This window comes from Eurosta solidaginis, chromosome 2 (assembly GCF_040869045.1).
Source record: "Eurosta solidaginis isolate ZX-2024a chromosome 2, ASM4086904v1, whole genome shotgun sequence".
In the NCBI taxonomy this organism is placed as follows: domain Eukaryota; kingdom Metazoa; phylum Arthropoda; class Insecta; order Diptera; family Tephritidae; genus Eurosta; species Eurosta solidaginis.
This window is the reverse complement of record NC_090320.1, coordinates 303,475,031-303,500,172: the sequence shown is the minus strand read 5'-3', so window position 1 is coordinate 303,500,172 and position 25,142 is coordinate 303,475,031. Positions and strand designations below refer to the sequence as shown.

Sequence of the window (25,142 nt, the reverse complement as noted above, 5' to 3'; positions counted from 1 at the left end):
ATTTTATAAGTTCGTAAGGTAAACCCTGCAAAAATTACCCAGCAACAAGAGCACGGAGCAATCGGATTTCGATAGCAAACCAGCTTTTCCCGGTTAAATGAATCGAATGGGAATTGCTCATATACATAGGTACGAGTACTGTAATTTAGCTCGTTATAATTCATTAGTTGTTAAGTGTTGGACTGAGGTATGTAAGGTAAAACGAGGTAAATGTACACTTTTTCTTCTTATTGTGCGGAATATTGCCATAACTATGCTGTTAGTAAATAATCGCAACAACAAAACACAGCAAGCGGCAACACTTATGTACAAGGCAACGAAGAGCTATCTCACATACACACATGCAGTCATCAGCCGAAGTAGTTACTTACACATACACACGCATATGGCTATAAGAAAAGCATAAACTACAAATACACATGTATATAGCTGGTAACCAAGCATGAGATACAACTGTTCTCGAACAGATTTGCGCGAAATGACTAGACCTTAGGAGAAATGGGTGAACGAGAAAACCGTGGGTATAAAAGCAGCGCAAGCTGAGGAATCAGTAATCAGTTTGATGAAACACGCTATTAGTTGTGAAGTGAAGTATATTTGAGAAGTACTCCCAAAGTAAACTAATTAAAGACCTGTTTGCAATACTGAATATTGGAGTGACTTATTCAACAGTTTAGCGATTCGAACGTTAGCAGAAGGTGCCTAATAACCAGGATTTCCCTAAATTCGTTACGCTATAATTTGTATAAAGCAAAGTATAGATTTCAAAACTCAAACTTACTGAATACAGCCTCTGGTACAATGTAATTTTTTCATTGCAATTTCTGTTTCATCACATTTTTGTGTATCACGATTGGGAATGTCGGATTTATTTGTAATTATTGAAATATTAACTTACCCAATACAATATTTCTTACAAATTCATTATTAGTATTAAATATTAAAAGAGATCATAGAAATAATCTAGTCCTTGACCCAATTCCCAAATGGAAATTCCGGTACTTAATTCTTGTGCGAGCTTAATACGTTCGTGTATGGAATAAAGGCTGGGATAAAAAACCATATGGCGGCCATCTTCAGTTCTAAAAACGTAAGAAAAAACCATCAATATATTAATTGTATTAAATCATATACTCAAATCAAAAATTGTTGGTTTTTAAGCACTCCAAATTATATAATAAAAGGTATTTTCATACCAGCCTGGTTGTCAAAGTAAAAAACGACAGCCTTAGATCGTCGAGAATACCACAATAAATAATGAGCTATAATTATTACTTTCAAGGAGAAGTATTTTGGAATAGTTATTACGGCCAATTTGTATTCAACATTTTCAACCTACATCTGCTATCACTGAGCAAGCCTAATTTAAAGGCGCCAAAAGGCAGTGTCCAGTCAGAATACCCGTCACGAGTCTACAGTCCCCTTTTTAATGATTGAAGCAACTTTGTTAGTCTAAGGTTGTAAGACCTACACATAATGTTCTACACTTTATAGCCCCCGCATGTACCCACGCCTTTCCCGCTTGGTCGATCATGTGCACTTCTCGCCTTCTCTTAATCTCGCAAAATCTAATTAGGACGTCAGCGGACGTCGACGGAGCAAGCCAAGGGATGCGCCCTTTTTAACCAGTTCATCCGCTTTTTCATTCCCATCTATTCCCTTATGCCCTGGGACCCAAAATAGATGTACATATGCTTTTCCCCGTCCCGATTATTTCCAGTGATTGCTTATACTCTAACATACTTTAAGCTGCTGTGCTATACGAGATTATGGCCTTAATTGCTGCTTGGCTGAAAATATAGAAGTTAATACTGCTGCAGTTTAAGCTAGTCTCTTCCAGTGTTTCTACTGCTTTGGTTACGGCTAATACTTCCGGTAGGGAAACTCTACAGTGATCGGGCAGCTTGTAGGATCTGTTTATTTTTGGATCAGCACAGTATACCGCGGAATGTAAGTAAAATTAATCTTAAAATACAAGTCTTGGAATACTCAATATAGTTTCGCGTCGTTGTTGTAAACGGAAAACATTTTTTACCGAAGACCTACGGGTGGTTCATCTGCTGGGATTAGCCCGACTGCCGCGTGATCGACTTTTTTGACTCAGCGATCCTTCGCGGCTGTGGATTCTAATCGCATTTTGCCCACTGCAGAATGTTGTGGTTGTAGCGGCTAATCCATGTAGGGAACGTGACGGATTAAACAGGGTTATACTGTTATAAAAGACATTGTCCAGGTAAACCCCGTTGTTTCTGCCAGTTCTCGAAGTTAATGTTAACTAAATGTAGGTGTCCCCCTCTCCGAATCTAGGGAGGCGCTTTAACGTTACAACAACAACAGCAGTAAATGCATTTGAACTCACTGACATACTTGACTTCAAAGTAGTTTTCAACATCTTGTTCATCGAATGGTAAACGTTTTTTGGTATATTTCAAGAGGTTCAGATACTGTCCAGCTACAATCGGACCACCACCATCGGGTGTATAGTCATTTCCATACATATTGAGACCTAACAGAATTTTACGCCTTTTTATAGTTTCATCATTGCAATTAGTAGGAGCTAGAAGCTCTACTGACTGTTTAATCCAATACAATGGAGCATTTGCACCTGAAAGTTAAAAACATAAAATTTTTAAATTGCAGAAACGCAGAAAAGCTATCTATACCTGGTCTTTGAATATTTGAATAGTCGTAGGTCATTAACGAGAATGCATAAACATGTTTATACAGTTTATTTAAATGTTTTTCCGTAAAGAAATTAGGAAAGTCCTGCCGATATGGTGGTATGACAAGAATTAAACCATAGTTTTTATTTTTAAGTGCAAGACCTAAAAAACGGATATTAGAATTTAATAGTATATAATATAGAATTTAATATAAGCATTTACTTAATTGTTGCACTAATGTAACTAAAAATTGTTCGTCAACTCGTCCTCCAAGTTGATTCCAGAGCTCAATAACAATACCATCGAATTCATATTCTTTGCAGACATTCACGAGCAGCTCACTTAGTCGAACTCTTTCAACGTCCATGGTCAACAAAAGTGAAAAGTCCCGTTCCGTGAATTTATCAAAAACAAATCTTGGATATACTAGAGAAGGAAGAGATTATTTCTTTATATGATTTATAAACGCATGTTCATTCATACTCATGTACTCTGGGTTTTTAGTGGTTGGACAAATAATTTTCTATTGGCTAGTTGAGCTATAGTAGCTCCCGAAAAATTGATTTGTTATACTTACTCTTTACCGTTGTACCACTATTGCCTTTTCCTTTGACGCGTACTTCGCGCATCCAATTTGCATCAACGTCATGTGATCCACTCAATTTGTATTCTTCACCTTTTTTCACAATTTGAAACCACACGGGCGAAATAATATCAAATTTCTGAGCAAACCATTTTGCCACATCATATCCATGCGAGTTCCACTGTTAAGACAAAAGCATATCGTCGCCTTATATTCAACACCCTCTACCAGCAAAAAAAAAGTTTTTCAGAAGCGCAAAAAAAAGTTTTGGCAGCTATATTGTAAATTGGTAATTATAAACCAGTTTTTTATTCTAAACTCATCTTAGTTTTTTAATAGTCATAGGTTTTTGCTATTTGAACGGAAAATATAATTTTCTATGCTTAAGTATAGTTGGGTATGAAAATGTATGGTGATAGAGAAATTTTAAAAATGTAACCATTTGAAAGGTGAGTTAGAGGTCCTTTTAAGATCTAAAAATCATTTTTGTTAAATTTGCTGATCTTGTTGTTGTAGCGATAAGGACACTCCCCGAAGGCCTTGGGGAGTGTTATGTTGTTGTTGTTGTAGCAGTGCTTCTCCCCACCCAATAGGTGCGACCGATCACAAATTGTCATCAATATCCATCAACGTCATGTGATCCACTCAATTTGTATTCTTCACCTTTTTTCACAATTTGAAACCACACGGGCGAAATAATATCAAATTTCTGAGCAAACCATTTTGCCACATCATATCCATGCGAGTTCCACTGTTAAGACGAAAGCATATCGTCGCCTTATATTCAACACCCTCTACCAGCAAAAAACAAGTTTTTCAGAAGCGCAAAAAAAAGTTTTGGCAGCTATATTGTAAATTGGTAATTATAAACCAGTTTTTTATTCTAAACTGATCTTAGTTTTTTAATAGTCATAGGTTTTTGCTATTTGAACGGAAAATATAATTTTCTATGCTTAAGTATAGTTCGGTATGAAAATGTATGGTGATAGAGAAATTTTAAAAATGTAACCATTTGAAGGGTAGTTAGAGGTCCTTTTAAGATCTAAAAATCATTTTTGTTAAATTTGCTGATCTTGTTGTTGTAGCGATAAGGACACTCCCCGAAGGTCTTGGGGAGTGTTATGTTGTTGTTGTTGTTGTTGTAGCAGTGCTTCTCCCCACCCAATAGGTGCGACCGATCAAAAATTGTCATCAATATCCTGTTGTTGTTGTTGTAGCAATGCTCGCCCCACCTAATACCCGCGACCGATCACAAATTGTCATCAATATCCTCCTAAGTCCAAGGAAACTTGCCGTTTCAACAGGGGTGGACCATAAGGAAAGGGGTGTTAGAGGCGTTGGTTCCACATTACAATTAAAGAGATGGTTGGTGTCATGTGGGGACACATTGCAAGCAGGGCATACATTTTGTATGTCGGGGTTGATTCTGGATAGGTAAGAGTTTAACCTGTTACAGTATCCAGAACGAAGTTGAGCAAGAGTGACACGCGTTTCCCTAGGGAGTATGCGTTCCTCTTCTGCGAGTTCTGGATATTTTTCTTCAAGTACTGGATTCACCGGGCAATTCCCGACATAAAGGTCAGACGCCTGTCTATGGAGTTCACCAAGGACCTGCTTGTGTTTTCCGCTTCATACGGCTGGGTTCTCAGGTGCCGTATTTCCTCAAAATGCTTACGGAGATGACTCCTTAGGCCCCTAGGCGGTGCTGGTTCGTCAATCAGATGTCTGTTGGGATGCCCAGGTTTCTGGGTATTCAACAGAAACTGTTTGGTCAGCATCTCATTTCTCTCCCTGATGGGGAGTATTCTCGCCTCATTATGCAGATGGTGTTCTGGGGACATAAGAAGACAGCCCGTGGCGATTCTGAGAGCAGTATTTTGGCAGGCCTGTAGTTTCTTCCAGTGGGTGGTTTTTAGGCTTGGCGACCATATGGGTGACGCGTAGCACGTAATCGGCTGGCTAATTGCTTTGTATGTGGTCAAGAGCGTTTCTTTATCTTTTCCCCAGGTACTGCCAGCAAGGGATTTGAGGATTTTATTACGGCTCTGAATTCTTGGAACAATTGCGGTTGCGTGCGCACCAAAATGTAGATCCTGATCAAACGTCACACCCAAGATTTTGGGGTGTAGGACAGTCGGTAGCGTAGTGCCATCGACGTGGATGTTCAATATGGTCGACATTTGGGGCGTCCATGTTGTAAATAAGGTCGCGGAAGATTTAGTCGGTGACAATGCCAGGTTTCGCGAGGCGAAAAAACTGGAGAGATCAGGGAGATAGCCGTTTATTTTATTGCATAGCTCATCGATCTTTGGGCCTGGGCCTGTGGCCATTATTGTGCAGTCATCGGCGTAGGAAACGATTGTGACTCCTTCCGGTGGTGAAGTTAGCTTAGATATGTAGAAATTAAACAAAAGCGGGGATAGGACACCACCCTGTGGCACCCCTTGTTTAATTCTCCTTTGTTTTGATGTTTCGTTTCTGAATTGCACCGATGCTTGCCGACCACCCAGATAATTTGCGGTCCACCTTTTAAGACATGAAGGAAGGGTAGACCCTTCCAGGTCTTGCAGTAACGAGCCATGGTTGACCGTATCAAAAGCTTTTGATAGGTCTAACGCTACGAGTACTGTTCTATGGTGGGGATATTGATTCAAACCGCAATTTATCTGGGTGCTAATGACATTTAGCGCGGAGGTAGTGCTATGGAGTTTTCTGAAGCCATGCTGATGAGGGGCTAGCTGCAAATGTGCTTGGAAATAAGGGAGCAAAATGGCTTCAAGCGTCTTTGCCACTGGCGATAGGAGAGATATCGGACGATATGACTCACCTACGTTAGCTGGTTTCCCAGGCTTTAGTAGCGGGACCACCTTGGCCATTTTCCATTTCTCGGGTATGACAAAGGTGGAAAGAGACAGGTTTTTAAGCATCGGCATGGCTATGCCGTCTGGGCCCACTGCTTTGGATGGTTTAGCGCGACCAATGGCGTCCTCAACCTCTCTAGCGGTGATGGTAATTGGTGACGCACTGAGTTTGTGTTTATGTGCGTGTCTATTGGCTCTCCGTCTATTTTTGTCGACCGTAGGATGCATTATATATTGTCGGCAGAAAGCGCTCGCGCATTTTTTCGCATCCGACAGCACCTTATCGCCAAAGGCGATGGAAACTTTGTCTTTGTGCTTAGTCGGATTCGATAGGGACTTTACGGTGGACCAAAGTTTACCTACACCGGTAGAGAGGTTACAACCTCTTAGGTGCTCTTCCCATTTCGCCCGCTTGTGTTCGTCCACAAGCAATCTGATGCGTTGGTTTATATCCCTTATTTGGGGGTCGCCTGGACCAAGCTGTCTTATAAGGTCGCGTTCCCTCGCTAAGCTCGCGGCCTCCGCCGGGAAGTGGGACCGGATTTCGGGAATTCTCCCGGCGGGAATGAAATGTGCCGAGGCGGATTCAATGACCTTACGGAAGGCACGCTCCCCTTGGCGGGCATCAGTCGGGATAGGGAGGGCAGCAAAGCTGCTGTCTGTTGCAGATTTATATTCTTCCCACTTTCCTTTTTTGAAGTTTATGAAAGTGCGTTTTTCGGTGACGATGAAGTCGGCGGTACGCTCGAACGAAATAAGTATGGGCAGGTGGTCGGATGCCAATGTTACCATCGGCTGCCAGTTGACGCAGTTTACGAGTTCTGCACTCACGATTGAGATATCTGGCGAGCTATGGCAACTTCCTACCATACGTGTGGGGGCGTCTCCATTTATTGTGCAGAACGTCGTTTCGTCTATTTGATCCGCCAACATCTCACCCCTACTGTCCGCCCGCAAGTTTGAATGCCATAGGTCGTGATGGGCATTGAAATCGCCTAAGATAATGCGATTGTTGCCAGTGAGTAAGGCCTCGATATTAGGGCGGTATCCACTGGGGCAACAGGTGACAGGAGGGATGTAGATGTTGATGATTTCTAGATTTGCATCGCCTGACCGGACAGATAGGCCTTGACGTTCTAAGACATTGTCACTGCGGTCGATGCCAGGATCAAATATATGATATTGCACAGAGTGGTGTATAATAAACGCGAGGCCGCCTCCATTTCCGCTCTCGCGGTCTTTCCTGTGGACATTATAACCAGAGCAGGTCTGCAATGCAGATCTTGCTGTGAGTTTAGTCTCTTGAATATCCTCTAACGGCAGTCCAAGGAAACTTTCTGTTTCAACAGGGGTGGACCCTAATGTGAGGGGTGTTAGAGGTGTTGGTTACACATTACAATTAAAGAGATGGTTGGTGTCATGAGGGACATATTGCAAGCAGAGCATACATTTTGTATGTCGGGGTTGATTCTGGATAGGTAAGAGTTTAACCTATTACAGTATCCAGATCGAAGTTGAGCTAGAGTGACTCGCGTTTCCCTGGCGAGTGTGCGTTCCTCTTCTGTTCTTTGAGTACTGGATTCACCGGGCAATTCCTGGCATAAAGGTCCGACGTATGTTTGTGTAGTTCACTGAGGACCTGCTTGTGTTTTTTGCTTCATACGGCTGAGTTCTCAGGTGCCGTATTTCCTCATAATTCTTACGGAGATGACTCCTTAAGCCCCTAGGCGGTGTTGGCTCATCAATTGGTTAGCATCTCATTTCTCTCCCTGATGGGGAGTATTCTCGCATCATTATGTAGATGGTGTTCTGGGGACATAAGAAGACAGCCGGTGGCGGTTCTGAGAGCAGTATTTTGGCAAGCCTGTAGCTTCTTTGAGTGCGTAGTTGTTAGGCTTGGCGACCATATAGGGGACGCGTAGCATGCAATCGGCTGGCCAATTGCTTTTAATGAGTATTTCTTTGTCTTTTCCCTAGGTACTGCCAGCAAGAGATTTGAGGATTTTGTTACGGCTCTGGATTTTCGGTACAATTGCGGCTGCATGCTCACGAAAATGTAGATCTTGAACAAAAGTCACGTCCAAGATTTTGGGGTGTGGGACAGTCGGCAGCGTAGTGCCATCGACGTGGATGTCCAAAATGGTCGACATTTGGGACGTCCATGTTGTAAATAGGGTCTCGGAGGATCTAGTCGGTGATAATGCCAGGTTTCGCGAGGCGAGAAAACTGGAGAGATCAGGGAGGTAGGATTTTATTCTGTTTCGAAGCTTATCGATCTGTGGGCCTGGACCTGTGGCCATTATTGTGCAGTATTCGGCATAGGAAACGATAGAAACTCCTTCTGGAGGCGAAGGTAGCTTCGATATGTTGAAGTTAAACAAAAGTGGGGATAGGACACCACCCTGTGGCACCCCTTGTTTAATTTTTCTTGGTTTTGATGTTGCGTTTCTAAATTGCATCGATGCCTGCCGACCACCCAGATAATTTGCGGTCCACCTTTTAAGATATGGGGGAAGGGTAGACCCTTCCAGGTCTTGCAGTAACGTGCCATGGTTGAGCGTATCAAAAGTTTTTGATAGGTCTAGCGCAATGAGTACTGTTTTATGGTGGGGGTTTTGATTTAAACCGCAATTTATCTGGGTGCTAATGGCATTTGCGCGGTGGTGGAGCTGTGGAGTTTTCTGAAGCCATGCTGCTGACTGGCTAGCTGCAAATTTGCTTTGAAGCAGGGGAGCAAAATGGCTTCAAGAGTCTTGGCTACTGGCGATAGTAGAGATATCGGGTGATATGACTCTCCTATGTTAGCTGATTTCCCAGGCTTTAGTAGCGGGACCACCTTGGCCATTTTCCATTTTTCGGGAATGACGAAGGTGGAAAGAGACAGGTTGAAGACATGCGCTAAATATTTGAAACCCTCTTTCCCTAGGCTTTTAAGCATAGGCATGTCAATGCCGCCTGGGCCCACTGCTTTGGGTGGTTTAGCATGACCGATGGCATCCTCAACCTCTTTGGCGGTGATGGTAATTGGAGACGCGCTGAATTTATCCATATGTGAGTGTCTGTTGGCCCTCCGTCTATCTTTGTCGACCGTAGAATGTATTATATATTGTCGGCAGAAAGCGCTCGCGCATTTTTTCGCATCCGACAGCACTTTATCGCCAAAGGCGATGAAAATTTTGTCATTGTGCTTAGACGGATTCGATAGGGACTTTACGGTGGACCAAAGCTTACCTACACCGGCAAAGAGGTTACAACCGCTTAGGGAGTGTTCTCGAAGTTGTTGGTCTAGATCCGGTAACAAGTACCACAAGGTCCTAGCCTGACCATATCGGGAACGACCAAGTAAGACCACATGAAACCCTTAAGGCCATCCCACCCTCCCACTCCCTAGATCCATAAGCAATTTGGGGTCGCCAGAGCCTCGGCTGTTGAAGAAACAGGATTTGCCACGGGTAGGTGAGTTTATAATTGGGTTGGATAAGCTATATATTGCGCTGGCAACCCCTCGAAGATGTTGCGCTACACAACCTCTTTGAATCAGTATGTTATTTTAGTCGCCTCTTATGAAAGGCATACCTACCGCGGGCATATTATAAGCCACCTAACGCGCTGGGGTGTAAAATTGCTGATGGAGATATAAGCGGATGATATATCCATTTTATTGTAATACAAATGAAATGTACTTACAGCTGTAACATAGCCAAGCACAGTGCCGTTAAAGTTTCTTAAAGTCGTGTCCTTGTAATATGCCGCATGATGTTCTAGAATGTCCTGTGGCAGGGGACGCATGTCAATCAGATTTCGTTTCAAAACCGACTCATCGTATGGTCCAACCAAAATGTTCAACGGTGTACTTATTTTAGTTTTTTCAGTGCGGCCTTTCCTAGGCGAAATTGTAGCCTCACCAAGTGAAGAAGCAATCAATAAGACAGTCAATAGCATTAAATGGGTCCAACTGTCCGACATCGTGGAAACTAGTAGAAATTAAGTTATATAACACATATACTCCCGTTATTTAGATGTTTACTTATCCACAATGATCCAACTCAGCAATGTTCACTTAATTTATCCACCGGCTTTCAAAACAACCGTATAAAAAATTTATGTATATAAACAATTACAGCTGATGGCAGAGACCAGAGTCGTAAATTTTTTTTTTAAACTTCAAAAATTGCTTCGTTCTGGGCATCTACGTCACACTTGACTTCTTCAGCGAATGAAAGAGAGAAAAAATAAGAGCAAAAGGAAAATGACGTAAAAATTGCCTTTAAAATAATGTTTACATGCACAATCAAAGATGATATCCTCTTTGGCACAATGTTCTATAATTCCTTCATGTCTGTACATGAATCCTATTTCTGAGCAGTTTTTCTTTCTATATATTCACCATAACCATCTCGTTTTCACCACATCCATCTCGTAATTCATCATTTTCATCTCGAAATTCATACCATTGTAATTCATACAGTCCAGGGTTGTAACTGGAAATGGTCGATAACATTGATAGTTGCGCGATATGTTGGCTAAAGCAATTTCGAGCGAGCAAAGAAAAAGTAAGACGCGTATTGTATTGAATGAAGTACATATTTTTCTCTAAGAATATACATACATATTTTGTGAAATTATTAAATTTAGTGGTATATAATTTATTAAACGGTAATTATAGGCATATAATTCAATTTACCAAGTTTTAAGCAGTAAAACTTCGTTTAACTTGCTTTCGAAGTTGACCAGAAAGGAAAATGGCGTCGTCTATCGCTTGTAGATACCAACTGCAAAAAAATAACCTAACTTTCTATGCACTTTTTCTGTTTTTAGCACACATTTATTAAATAAAAATGGCCGATAATGATGATCTTTTGGATTATGAGGATGAGGAACAGACCGAGACAACAGTTGCTGAAGTTCCTGAAGCGCCAAAGAAGGATGTGAAAGGCACCTACGTGTCAATTCACAGTTCGGGGTTTCGTGATTTCCTCTTGAAGCCCGAAATTTTACGTGCAATCGTTGACTGCGGTTTTGAGCATCCTTCAGAAGGTAAGATTTTGTATGCATAAATACAACAAAATAATTTGTGTGGTATGAATGATGATATATCGATAGGGACATCATATTACCCATGATGATTTATCAAATTTTCTGAGCAATAGTTATATTAAAAAGTTATGAATCGGCGTCCTTTATTAACATATACATTTTTTTTTTACTTTACAGTCCAACACGAATGTATTCCACAGGCAGTACTTGGTATGGATATTCTCTGCCAAGCAAAATCTGGTATGGGAAAGACTGCTGTATTTGTGCTAGCAACTTTGCAACAGCTAGAACCCACAGAAAATGTTGTGTATGTATTGGTCATGTGCCACACTCGAGAATTAGCATTCCAAATTAGCAAAGAGTACGAACGATTCTCTAAATATATGCCAGCAGTAAAAGTAATGCTTAAAAAATAAAATTGGTATTGGTATTATATGTTATTTATTTTTAGGTTGGTGTATTTTTTGGGGGACTGTCAATTCAAAAAGATGAGGAATCTCTTAAGGGAACAACTCCTCACATTGTTGTCGGCACACCTGGCCGCATCCTTGCTTTGATTCGCAACAAAAAACTTAATTTAAAACACTTAAAACACTTTATTCTTGATGAATGTGACAAAATGTTGGAGCAACTTGGTAAGCGTTGTTATATTTAATTTAATTTTTATTTATTATTACGGCTGTTTAGGCCTAAAACTTAAACTACTAAGTACAATTCATTATTATATCAATTATTTCTATTGAGTATGCTGTTGGAATGCCATGCGATTCCGATCAGCATATTTACTGGCGTAACAAACGGACGATACTTATTAAAAAAGGGATCGACTGCTAATACGCGTCTAAAAATATTGGGAGAGGTTTCAAACAACACATCTTGACCCAGTTTTTCTAATACGTAAGCGGTAAAAAAAAAATTGTTACTCTGTCAGATTTCGCAGTTGAAGTTGAAAATTTCTCTGGTTGTAATCGTGTTGTTCACAGTGAAAACAATTGTCCCAGCCAGCATTTTTTGAAAATTTTGATCAAAAAATATTCAAATATCATACCCCAAGATGATTAAAAACGTTCAAATTTAAAAGCATTTTCTGTTCGAAAATTAATGTATCGTCGGGAGAAAAAGGTACCATAAATTTGATTATTCTTGAATAATCATTTATAGTTCATATTTCGAAACGCTTTTTGTTCATATTTGATATCATTGTAAAATTGGGCTTTATTTGTTTTAGAGTAATATTTGAATGTTTTTCACAGTCATTTTCTGATCATATTCGTGAACATATTTCAACCATTTTGGTTGAGATTTTTGAATAATTTTTGGAATGCGATTATCATACATTCAGACCTGTTAAATTTGAATTAGCATTAGTAATCAATTAATTAGATGCCATTTTAATGGCCAATGATTATTTCAATTGTTTTCCGTAAAAAGCAATTACTAATTGATTACCATTAGAAAAAAATCAAAAAAAAAATCATGACCTTTTCCGATTATTGAAAAAAATCAAAAGGGCCTTATTTGATTACTTTTGATTTTTTTAATTTTTTTTTTTTTGATTTTTTTAATTTTTTTTTTGATTTTTTTTGATTATTTTTAATTATTTTTCTGCTTTGTTGAAAGAAAAATTCTCGTTTGTTGCATGCACGGAATAATTTCTACATACAAGTACATTTTAGTATGCAATATTAAATCGTAACCGCTTATCGAGGCAAATATATACATGCACCATATAGGATAAGTATATACACGTGCATAATTTGCTACACTCATTATCAAAAATAATAACGTTATGGTTCATCCTTAAGTAAAGCCAATTTTGTTTTGTATACAAAAGTAATATATCCACTATTTTGGATTACGTTATGGCTATGCACTGATTGTTTTGTACATACCAGAACATTGGAGGATGTACCGGTATATCGTGAGCGCTTATGCTCATACAATAGGTATGAGTAATACTACTTAGGTTGATAGATTCACTTCCAACTGGAGCGATCCTCTAAGTTGTCATTCATCATCATGATTAGCTGTCTAACCGAAGGTTGTTATGTCCCAGATAAATTTATTAACAGATGTCCATGTACATTAGATTAAAGTTTCTTTTTATTTCCTTTTGATTACGTCTAGGATATTTCCTATAAAATCTTAAGTTTTGCATAGTGAACCATATTTTTAGTATTAACCACGGAAATTACAGAAAAGTGAGGTTTCGTACTAATCTAATGTACATGTTCAATGGTACAGTTAGGAAATGTAAGCTGTGGTAATTTCATGTTATTTTTTATTAATTTTTAATCAGTGCATTGCCATAACGTTATCCAAAATAGTGGATATATTAATTTTGTATACAAAACAAAATTGGCATTACTTAAGGACGAACCATAGATTATCGTTATTATTTTATACAATGGGTGTAGCAAATTATGCACGTGTATATATTTATCCTATATGGTGCATGTATGTATATATTTGCCTCGATAAGCGGTTACGATTTAATATTGCATCCTAAAATGTACTTGTATGTAGAAATTATTCCGTGCATGCAACAAACGAGAATTTTTCTTTCAACAAAGCAGAAAAATAATTAAAAATAATCAAAAAAAATCAAAAAAAATCGAAATAATCAAAAGTAATCAAAAGGGCCTTTTTTGATTACTTTTGATTATTTTTGATTTTTTTCAATAATCGGAAAAAATCATGATTTTTTTTTTGATTATTTTTTTTAATTAATTGAAAAGTAATCATTAAAAATAGAAAATAATTGCAAGTAATCATTAAATGGCGTTTAAAGAAAATAATCAATGGAACGGCTAATGATTACCATTAGTAATCATTATTTAACAGGTCTGCATACATTATACCATTAGACAATACAAATAGTTCACAACCTTTGTATTGTCTAATGGTATAATTTGTATTTTCTGGGAAGCCGATGGTGGAGAAATGGTTGGGGACATCTTTTGTTAGGAGCAGTATATACATTATTTCTTGTCTTGAAGAATAAAATTTTAATATATTTTTTCTGAACTTCATGATTGAAAAAATGTGCGTATGTGAAAAAAATAAGATCTTCAATGAAAAGTAAAATTTTAACAAGTATAAAATTCATTATTCAGTCAACGAAGATTGTCAGAAAAGATTCGGAAAGCTGAATGAAAAATGATTAAATTTTGTGATCACCTAAAGTAAACACATTTGATTCAAATATGATTCCAAAATGTGATTGAAAAACTATATTCAGTTTTTGATCATCAAAAATATTAATATTTGATAATTTCTTTTGTTCAATTGTATGATAACTCATTATTTAGTCAGAAAGAGTAATCAAATTGTATTTATATGTAGGGAAATTCAAAATTTAATCACCTAAATGCTCAGTGGGGTGAACATAGAGATTTTCCACAGATTTAATTTTGATCCCCCACCATTGGTAGACCCACTACGATAATTTTTTATAAACGCATCCGAAGGCCCCCAATACAGAAGTGATCCACTTAAAAATACTATGGATCCCATCCCCGGTTCTTGTTCTTTTTAACGATTCGAGTTTTTTTTCGCCTTCGGATTATTAGTACTGAGGTCAAAACGCTTCGTTTGACATCGCTCCTCATATTTTTGGACACTTATGAGCAGTCTAAACCATTGTGGATAAAGCAAGTGTGAGATGGATGTTGTGAGGTTAAGCACTGCGACCTATTGGTCTATTGTGCCCTCAATTCTCTTTACAACACTTCATCCAAGCCGCGTTCTCTGAGAAAATCCAGAATGGTTCCCGGCTTCAGAGAGTGTATGTGACTGCCTCACATTCCTTCAGGATGTGTTCTGCAGACTCATCTTCAACATCACAGAATCGACAGAGGCTACTAGCTGATATGCCCAATTTATGCATATGACTCTTTAGCCTACAGTGACCTGTGAGTATACCTGTTACAATCCTAAGGCTACTTTTTGGGAGGTTAATCATAGCCTTATATCGCTTCGAGTTGTACCCTCCTATTAGTGCCTTTGCCTGCCGAAGTCCTGGACTTTCGCGCCAGTGTTGTTCTCTGAGGCACGCCTCCTTTTGTATAAAGTCCTCCCTTATTGTATGTGACCCTATTGGCACCATAGGCTCGGGTCCTATTGGCTTTCCGGCCGCTGCCAACTTGGCAAGCTCGTCCGCTCGCTCGTTACCATCCACTCCTCTGTGTCCAGGTACCCATGCCAGACGGATGGTGTTATTGACTCCTAGATTGTTTAACCTCTCTACGCACTCAAGGACTGTTGATGATGTAATCTCAACCGAAGATAATGCCTTGAGTGCAGCCTGACTGTCGCTGGGTATAGCGATTTTCTCGTTGGTGTATCCCCGCTGTAAATTTATCTCTGCGCACCGGCTTATGGCGACAACTTCGGCCTGGAAGATGCTCGGATATTTTCCGAGTGGTAGGGATATTTTGGTTCAGGGCCCGAAGACCCCCGCTCCTATGCCCTCCGGTGTCTTCGAGCCATCGGTGTACCATATTATAGTGTGTTCCTGGTGAAGCGCTTCAATCCTGGAGGTGTCCCACGTACATTTGTTCCCCAGCTCTATTTTGAAGCGCTTCTCAAACTTAATTATCTTCCTCGTATCATCTCTGGGAAGTTGGATAAGTGGAATCTGCTCCTGCAGCTTCGCCATGCTCCGTGACTGTATCACTTTGCCTCTTCCACATCCCTCTTTAGCTATGTTTACTAAAGCACTCCTGGCTGCCTGCTCAATTATTATATGTAGAGGCGTTAACTCAAGCAGCACTTCTATTGCTGCCGTCGGGCATGTTCGCATGGCTCCCGTAATGCAGACACACGCTAAGCGTTGAAGCTTCGTGAGCGATTTTTGTACGGTCACCATGGTTGTTCTTGATGCCCACGCAACTGCTCCGTACACTATGATAGGTCTCACTATCATAGTGTACATCCACCTTAGGATCTTTGGGCTGTATCCTCAGGATCTTCCTGCAATACGTCTGCACACCATTATTGCTCTTGTGGCCTTTGTTGTTGTTGTTGTAGCAATGCTCGCCCCACCTAATAGCCGCGACCGATCACAAATTGTCATCAATATCCTCTAACGGGAGACCAAGGAAACTTGCCGTTTCAACAGGGGTGGACCATAAGGAAAGGGGTGTTAGAGGCGTTGGTTCCACATTACAATTGAAGAGATGGTTGGTGTCATGTGGGGACACATTGCAAGCGGGGCATACATGTTGTATGTCGGGGTTGATTCTGGATAGGTAAGAGTTTAACCTGTTACAGTATCCAGAACGAAGTTGGGCAAGAGTGACACGCGTTTCCCTGGGGAGTATGCGTTCCTCTTCCGCAAGTTTTGGATAATTTTCGTTAAGTACTGGATGCACCGGGCAATTCCCGGCATAAAGGTCCGACGCCTGTTTATGGAGTTCACCAAGGACCTGCTGTGTTTTTTCACTTCATACGGCTGGGTTCTCAGGTGCCGTATTTCCTCAAAATGCTTACGGAGATGACTCCTTAAGCCCCTAGGCGGTGCTGGTTCATCAATCAGATGTCTGTTGGGATGCCCAGGTTTCTGGGTTTGATCAGCATCTCATTTCTCTCTCTGATGGGGAGTATTCTCGCCTCATTATGCAGATGGTGTTCTGGGGACATAAGAAGACAGCCCGTGGCGATTCTGAGAGCAGCATTTTGGCAGGCCTGTAGTTTCTTCCAGTGGGTGATTTTTAGACTTGGCGACCATATGGGTGACGCGTAGCACGTAATCGGCTGGCTAATTGCTTTGTATGTAGTCATGAGCGTTTCTTTATCTTTTCCCCAAGTACTGCCAGCGAGGGATTTGAGGATTTTGTTACGGCTCTGAATTCTCGGAACAATTGCGGCTGCGTGCTCACCAAAATGTAGATCCTGATCAAACGTCACACCCAAGATTTTGGGGTGTAGGACAGTCGGTAGCATAGTGCCATCGACGTGGATGTTCAAAATGGTCGACATTTGGGGCGTCCATCTTGTAAATAAGGTCGCGGAAGATTTAGTCGGTGATAATGCCAGGTTTCGCGAGGCGAAAAAACTGGAGAGATCAGGGAGGTAGCCGTTTATTTTATTGCATAGCGCATCGATCTTTGGGCCTGGGCCTGTGGCCATTATTGTGCAGTCATCGGCGTAGGAAACGATTGTGACTCCTTCCGGTGGTGAAGGTAGCTTAGATATGTAGAAATTAAACAAAAGTGGGGATAGGACACCACCCCGTGGCACCCCTTGTTTAATTTTCCTTGGTTTTGATGTTTCGTTTCTAAATTGCACCGATGCCTGCCGACCACCCAGATAATTTGCGGTCCACCTTTTAAGACATGGGGCAAGGGTAGACCCTTCCAGGTCCTGCAGTAACGAGCCATGGTTGACCGTATCAAAAGCTTTTGATAGGTCTAGCGCTACGAGTACTGTTCTATGGTGGGGGTATCGACCGCAATTTATCTGGGTGCTAATGGCATTTATCGCGGTGGTAGTGCTATGGAGTTTTCTGAAGCCATGCTGATGAGGGGCTAGCTGCAAATTTGCTTGGAAATAAGGGAGCAAAATGGCTTCAAGCGTCTTTGCTACTGGCGATAGGAGAGATATCGGACGATACGACTCACCTATGTTAGCTGGTTTCCCAGGCTTTAGTAGCGGGACCACCTTGGCCATTTTCCATTTCTCAGGTATGACAAAGGTGGAAAGAGACAGATTGAAGACATGCGATAAATATTTGAAACCCTCTTTCCCTAGGCTTTTAAGCATCGGCGTGGCTATGCCGTCTGGGCCCACTGCTTTGGATGGTTTAGCACGACCAATGGCGTCCTCAACCTCTTTAGCGGTGATGGTGATTGGTGACGCGCTGAATTTGTGTTTATGTTCGTGTCTATTGGCTCTCCGTCTATCTTTGTCAACCGTAGGATGCATTATATATTGTCGGCAGAAAGCGCTCGCTTGTTGTCTTTGTCTTTGTGCTTAGTCGGATTCGATAGGGACTTTACGGTGGACCAAAGTTTACCCACACCGGTAGAGAGGTTACAACCTCTTAGGTGCTCCTCCCATTTCGCCCGCTTGTGTTCATCCACAAGCAATGTGATGCGTTGGTTTATATCCCTTATTTGGGAGTCGCCTTAATAAGGTCACGTTCTCTCGCTAAGTTTGCGGCCTCCGCCGGGAAGTGAGGCCGGATTTCGGGAATTCTCCCGGCGGGAATGAAATGGGCCGAGGCGGGTTTAATGACCTTACGGAAGGCACGCTCCCCTTGTTGGGCATCAGTCGGGATAGGGAGGGCAGCAAAGCGGCTGTCTGTAAAGGATTTATATTCTTCCCACTTTCCTTTTTTGAAGTTTATGAAAGTGCGTTTTTCAGTGACGATGAAGTCGGCGGTACGCTCAAGCGAAATAAGTATGGGCAGGTGGTCGGATGCCAATGTTACCATCGGCTGCCAGTTGACGCAGTTTACGAGCTGTGCGCTCACGATTGAGATATCTGGCGAGCTGTGACAGCTTCCTACCATACGTGTGGGGCGTCTCCGTTTATTGTGCAGAACGTCGTTTCTTCTATTTGATCCGCCAACATCTCACCCCTACTGTCCGCCCGCAAGTTTGAGTTGAGGGGGGGGGGGGGGGGGGGAAGACGGGGGCAGGGGCTGATGCTCAGCATTGCTACCAACTCTACTACGAAGGTAGTAGTTATGAGTGGTATCAGCTGTTTGAGTGCGAGCAGCAGCGGGTACTTGTTGTGGCTTGCTGAGCAGCGGGGCTGCTGGTAGGTAGTGGGGGCGCTTAGGCGTAGACTACGGGACGCCCTTGGGCGTGAACAGCAAGGAACCACAAAAGATTTATAAAAGTTACGTGGACGTCGGGTTTTGGGATCAAGCCCATTACAACCTGTCCGATGCAACCATCCCTTGCACGAGACACACTGAACAGAGTATGACCGTCCTAAAAAGATTCTTTTCCGGCAGATGCAGCAAAACCATTTTTCAGGACCGGGGTCAGGAGACGGACCCGGATTGGATTCGATGCCTTCCCGGTGTAAGAGAATATGGAGCAGTCCTGCTGCAAGGAGCTGCTGGGAGCATGACAATTTGTGGGAGTGACGAAACAAATTAGATGGGGTCACACTGAAATGACAGTCCTTGGTCGGGAAAAATCCCGAGTCGCTCCGGTACATAGAACCGACTGCCTTGGGAAGCGTCTTGTGTCCTTTGATATGGTGTTGTCGACGTGTTTCTTCCATAAGAGCTTAGAGTCAAACGTGACTCCCAAGTATTTCACCTCAGACGTGTACTCCATCTGTACTCCATTCGTTGTGATTTGCCTAATCCCTTCCAGTTTCCTCTTCCTGGTGAAGGGCACAATGGGTGTCTTGTTAGGGTTGATGCTTAGCCCTACCTCAGTACACCATTCTTTCGTTAACCTCAATGCCCTTTGCATTATGTCGCAAAGGGTGCTCTCAAATTTGCCCCTTACAATGATAACAATATCATCCGCGTACCCCTGACATCGGATTCCGTTGTCTGAGAGCCTCTGTAGAAGTTCATCTACTACCAGGCTCCACAGCAGGGGTGACAGGACGTCCCCTTGTGGACATCCTTTCGTTGTTTTTTTAATCTCTACTGTACCGTCCCCCCTTGAGGTTTCGGCAATCCTCGTACGCAATAAGGCGTTTATCCACATACGGATTGGACGCTGTATCTCCCTTCTCTCGAGTACCCGATTCACACTTTCGTGTGACGTGTTGTCGAAAGCCCCCTCTATGTCCAAAAATGCGCATATAGTTATCTCCCCGCACTCGAACGCACTTCGGATTTCTGTGGACAGCTGATACAGTGCAGTTTCTGTCGACCTGCCTGTTCTGTATGCATGCTGATCTTTATGTAGTGGCACTCTATCGAGAGCCTTTGATCTAATCTCATGGTCTACAATCTTATCCATTGCTTTGAGAGCAGAGGATGTCAGGCTTATAGGCCTAAAGGACTTAGGACTGGAGTAGTCCTTTTTAGCCACCTTAGGTATAAAGACCACTTTTGCTCTTCTCCACGCCGTCGGGATGTATGCCAGTGCGAGGCTATCCCTCATAACCCTGACCAGGTGTGGGATCAATTCCTCGCTCTGCTGCAGAAAGGCTGGATATATACCATCTACTCCCGGAGATTTGTAGCTCTGGAAAGACTTTACTGCCCACTTAACTGTGCCATCGTTGAAGAGTTCTTTAGCGAGGTTCCAATCTGTGGGTGTTGGTCTCCCTTCTCGAGCCTCCTCCGTTGAGGTATCCGAGGATGCGTCCGGGAAATGAGCTGCAAGCAGGGCACGTGCTCTTTCTTCCTCAGTCCTTGAGTAGGTTCCATCAGGGAGCTTAATTGATAATCGAGTCTCCCTTTGGTCCTTGGCTAGGGCTTTGTGGAGCCTTGCCGCCTCTGGAACCTCCGAAATACCCTCGCAAAATTTCCTGAAGCATTTCTAATCTCTTTGTTATATGCTGTTAGATTCGCTGTGTATTGCTCCCAGTTTCCCGTGCGCCTCGCTTGGTTAAAGAGTTTGCGCACGGTTTTCCTCATTTCCGAGAGTTTCCTCGACCACCAGGGGGTTTTATTTCCTGGGCCTTTGGATTCTCGACAGCTAGAGTTAAACGCTTCAATAATGACACGGTTGAAGTTATTAACTCTTGTCTCTAATTCCATATAACTTGTTCCTCTGTTCCTACTATCTATGATAGAAAGATTTCCCTGTATTATGTTCCTGAACATGTCCCAGTTTGTGTTCCAGGGATTTCGCCTTGGTGGTCCTTCTATGGGAATAGCCCCGATGACGAACTGGATAATAAGATGGTCCGACATTGAGGGTTCAGAGGAAACCCCCCATCCAGAGACCAGCTCATCAGCCAGATCGTTACCCAGGGTTATGTGCAGGACTTCTTCTCTAGACCTAGTGATGAAGGTTGGTGAATTCCCAACGTTGTATATGCTTAGGTCATTACTAATAATAAATTCAAGAACGGACTCGCCCCTCGAATTGGTGTCTCTACTGTTCCATACCTCGTGGTGCGCATTCGCGTCGCATCCCATGATCAACGGTAATTTTGCCCATCTGCAGTATTCCGTCAGTTTCTTCACACCCTCTGGAGGGACCTCGTAGTTGTCTCCCGCAAAGTAGGCCGCTGCGAAGACGATGTTCGCAAGTGTGATATCTTATCCGTCAGTTGCCTGACAGGATGTTTAAGAAGGCTACTTTTTGGCATTTTGATAGCGTTTTGACAGTATGTTATATGGCGGCGCATACGGGCGCCTATCTTCAGCGGGCGATTTTGTTGTTGTATTAACAGTGCTTCACCCACAAAGGGCACGACTACTCATAAATTGTCATCAAAATCTTTTAACGGGAGTCCTAGGAAACTGTCCGTTTCAACAGGGGCGGACCATAAAGAGATGGGTGTTAGAGAGGTAGGTTTCAGTGCTTTAAGTTCTCTCATTTTAAGAAATAATACCGTCGAATGAATATTTTAAGTCCTTCAGCAAGCTGGCTAGTTAAACTTTTTTTTTCGAACACGTAACATTTAGATTAATTTATGTTGATTGATGTAAACTTTAAGTCTGTGATACTGGATAAAAACATAGGTCATTAGTTCCCCCAGCAGGTTAGGGGATTAGAATATACCCGCGGTAGGTATGCCTGTCGTAACAGACGACTAAAATACCAAATAGATTCAAGGGGTTGTGTAGCGTAACCCTTTCAAGGGGTTGCTAGCGCAATATATAGCTTCTCCAACCCAATTGTCAACGTCACCTATCCATGGTGAATCCTGTTTCATTAACAGCCGAGGCTCCGGCGACCCCGAACTCCATGGATCTAGGGGTGGGAGGGTGGTCCTTGGGGAGGTGCCCTTATCGCTACAACAACAACAATATCACCTTTTAATCCTAATATTTCAGGCGCGCTTAAGAGCATAGTAATCATCGCCGTTTGTAAACTTTGCTTTTTTCTTTAATATTAATAACAAAAACAATTGTAAGCAATATAAGAATGTCTTGCTAAATAAATACAGATGTTTTTTTTTGTCCAAAAAAGCACAAAGCGGCTTATATAGTTATTATATTTCAAAACGTATAGTAAAATCGACTCCGATCGTAGTATAATTCAAAGTTAGTTATGTTTGATAGACAATACCCTAAGATATGCATGCCGAACTCGTCAGAGTAATAACGTAATGTTTCAAAATTGGTTCCTTCGAAAAATGTTTTCCTAACTGATTAAATTAAAGTATATTTTTATGTAGTATACGACTTCTTTCTATTTGTAATTTATTATATTTGTTTATTTTAGACATGCGTCGTGATGTTCAGGAGATCTTCCGTTCAACTCCACATGGAAAACAAGTTATGATGTTTTCCGCCACATTGAGCAAGGAAATACGCCCGGTGTGCAAAAAATTTATGCAAGATGTAAATATCCACGTGTACATTCTACTACTACTAGTTATTCCACTAAGCCTTATCCTAATTGCTGAACTGCCCCAACATAAACACCACAACACCATTAAACGGCCAGTAAAAAAATTAAAAAATACAAAGTCAATTTTTAAAAGCAAATATAATAAAATAGAAATTGTAATAAAATGAACTCTTATTAATTAAAAGAAGACCAGAATACGGTCAAATGAATTCAGTTACTCCGTCTTTTGGTGGATAAAATAACCAAAAACAAAAGAAAAAAAAAATGAAACAATTTTCAATCAATTTAACGCGTTCAACTGTTTACTAAAACAGTTTGGAAACAATACAACGTATTTATCTTCGTCCCAACAATGTATTTTTCCTAACCTGGAATGAACAAACCTTTATAACGCAGACTGCATTGGAAAGTGCAAAAACTTTGGGAATGCATCTGTCAGCGTGGTATGCAACGGATGGAATATAGAACTAAACTTTCTTGGGGATGGCTCAACAACCCGTGTGCGTGCGCCAGTAGCCTGTTTCCAACTAATGGGATGTGGTGGTTGTGCGGCCGTATGTAATTATATAGCATATAAATCTATCTAAACCTAAGATTAATCGGACGTTTGAAAGAGCTTCAGACACGTAATTTGTCTCCACGATTCAGCGGCAGGGATTGGAATAAAGTGCTGAAATGTGGCAGAAGAATGAATTTATTGCTGAATTTTATTAATTATGAGTTTAAATTTTTATTCTTTAATTTGTAATTTGTATTACAGCCCATGGAGGTTTATGTTGACGATGAAGCTAAACTAACATTGCATGGATTGCAACAGCATTATGTTAAATTGAAGGAGAACGAAAAAAATAAAAAATTGTTTGAACTGCTCGATGTGCTCGAGTTCAATCAGGCATGTTTTTATAAACAATAATTTAATTTATAAAACGTAATATTTTCGTTGAAATTAGGTCGTTATATTTGTAAAGTCTGTGCAACGCTGTATGGCTCTAGCTCAGTTGCTTACAGAGCAAAATTTTCCCGCAATCGGTATACATCGTGGCATGACTCAAGAAGAACGTTTGAATCGCTACCAACAGTTTAAAGATTTTCAAAAGCGTATTTTGGTTGCTACTAACCTTTTTGGCCGTGGTATGGATATTGAACGTGTAAACATTGTTTTCAACTATGACATGCCAGAAGATTCCGACACTTACTTGCATCGCGTTGCCAGAGCTGGTCGCTTTGGTACAAAAGGTTTGGCTATAACCTTTGTTTCAGACGAGGCGGATGCTAAAATTTTAAACGAAGTCCAAGACAGATTTGATGTTAATATCACTGAATTGCCGGATGAGATTGATTTATCCTCCTACAGTAAGTATATTCAATGGCTCATATTTATCTGTCATATGGGTTAATGTACAACTCCATTTTCTATTTGCAGTTGAAGGGAGATAAATATTTAAATTTAAATGGACTGCTTTATTGTAAACTTGATAGAGATTTCTCCTCTAATAAATGTCCGTGAACAAAAAAAAAAGTTTATTTTTTTTAAGACACCTCATTTGTAGAAGACTAATCATGTATTAAATGATGAGAAATGTAGAAATAAAGTGCGTATAGAAATGTAATGACTTTGTTTTCATAGGTGTGATTGACAAAACGTCGACAATGTTGCTGTTCGGTACCCACATTAGGGGTTAGATTCTTTCGATTGATACTGTAACTACAGTTTCCCATGTGTGACTGAAACATGAACAACCGATATTTTCTAAAATTCATGTGATGCTGATGAATGCTGAATTTGGTAATTACTTTAGCTCACAACTGCTTAACTGGTCCAAAGATATCAGCAGAGGTGTCAGAAGACGCGATTTGTTCCGAAAGCGAAAACTGAAAATTTTATTTTCAGAAAACCGAAAAATTACGTTGGACTACTCCGAAAATTATAAGAGGTAGAGCGCGTGTTTAAATATTAAATAATCAATTAGTTAATCCCAAGTACATGGTTTGCCTTAAATTGAAAGATTGCGCTCCACCTTTATAGTTTTAAATCCCAAAATTCTTTTACAAGAGCTATTGTTAAAGTTTTTTAGTAAAAATTCTACAAGACTATGTATTAAAGGAAAAATTGCCTTCTATTTTTTGGTCCATTTATATAAAGGTAGTCCTTAAGATTTTTTTATCATCTTTTTATTTTCAATTTTTTAGTACTGCCTACAAAAAGGCAGATGCAACTTTGGTTAGTAATTTAAGTAATTCCTAAGTGAAAGTTCATTTTATTTGTTCAAAATAGCAAGATTTAAGAGAATTGGTGTAATTTTCGCTGACAACACTGGCGAAAACAAGAAGCGAATTCCACCTCGTTTGTCAGCTACTTTATTTGCACAGCTGAAAACCGTGGTGAAATTCGCGTACGCCTAAAAGTATGCAAGAACGTGCATTGACTTGGGCCTTCAACGAGGTGGAGTTCTCAACGCCTGCAACACTCAGGAGGCTAGCCATCAAGGTATGGCTTAATCTTCTAAATAGTTCGACTTGTGCGTTACGTAGCTCAAATTTTTTG

The 25,142-nt window shown here is 41.0% G+C and overlaps 2 protein-coding genes across 3 annotated transcripts; one reads left to right on the top strand and one right to left on the bottom strand.

Annotated features, from left to right (window-relative positions):
- Positions 1-837: 837 nt before the first annotated feature.
- LOC137241349 (chitinase domain-containing protein 1) lies at positions 838-10,314 on the bottom strand. Its single transcript, XM_067768858.1, has 7 exons — positions 10,135-10,314; positions 9,795-10,081; positions 3,241-3,427; positions 2,886-3,089; positions 2,664-2,825; positions 2,368-2,605; positions 838-1,082 (listed from the first exon to the last, which is right to left on the bottom strand). The coding sequence occupies exons 2-7, from the start codon at positions 10,071-10,073 to the stop codon at positions 941-943; spliced, it is 1,212 nt and encodes a 403-aa protein (XP_067624959.1). The 5' UTR covers positions 10,074-10,081; positions 10,135-10,314; the 3' UTR covers positions 838-940.
- Positions 10,315-10,577: 263 nt separating this feature from the next.
- Hel25E (ATP-dependent RNA helicase 25E) lies at positions 10,578-24,207 on the top strand. 2 transcript variants are annotated; one of them, XM_067768857.1, is made up of 8 exons: positions 10,578-10,660; positions 10,926-11,144; positions 11,322-11,542; positions 11,596-11,779; positions 22,469-22,587; positions 23,358-23,489; positions 23,548-23,950; positions 24,021-24,207. In XM_067768857.1, exons 2-8 carry the CDS (start codon positions 10,946-10,948, stop codon positions 24,032-24,034), a joined length of 1,272 nt encoding a protein of 423 aa, XP_067624958.1. In that variant the 5' UTR covers positions 10,578-10,660; positions 10,926-10,945; the 3' UTR covers positions 24,035-24,207. The 2 variants fall into 2 exon arrangements, with proteins under 2 accessions (XP_067624958.1, XP_067624957.1); XM_067768856.1 differs by having other exon boundaries at positions 10,607-10,763.
- Positions 24,208-25,142: the final 935 nt, after the last annotated feature.

What these genes read in the sequence shown, in the direction of transcription:
- LOC137241349 (XM_067768858.1), bottom strand. Translation starts at nt 10,073, where the DNA reads ATGTCGGACAGTTGGACCCATTTAATGCTATTGACTGTCTTATTGATT. An exon ending in TACATTAGTGCAACAATTAA is followed by an intron (nt 2,826 to 2,885) that starts GTAAATGCTTAT and finishes TCCGTTTTTTAG; the next exon opens with GTCTTGCACTTAAAAATAAA. An exon ending in TTCAAATATTCAAAGACCAG is followed by an intron (nt 2,606 to 2,663) that starts GTATAGATAGCT and finishes TTTAACTTTCAG; the next exon opens with GTGCAAATGCTCCATTGTAT.
- Hel25E (XM_067768857.1), top strand. Translation starts at nt 10,946, where the DNA reads ATGGCCGATAATGATGATCTTTTGGATTATGAGGATGAGGAACAGACC. An exon ending in AATATATGCCAGCAGTAAAA is followed by an intron (nt 11,543 to 11,595) that starts GTAATGCTTAAA and finishes ATTTATTTTTAG; the next exon opens with GTTGGTGTATTTTTTGGGGG. An exon ending in ATGTGCTCGAGTTCAATCAG is followed by an intron (nt 23,490 to 23,547) that starts GCATGTTTTTAT and finishes CGTTGAAATTAG; the next exon opens with GTCGTTATATTTGTAAAGTC.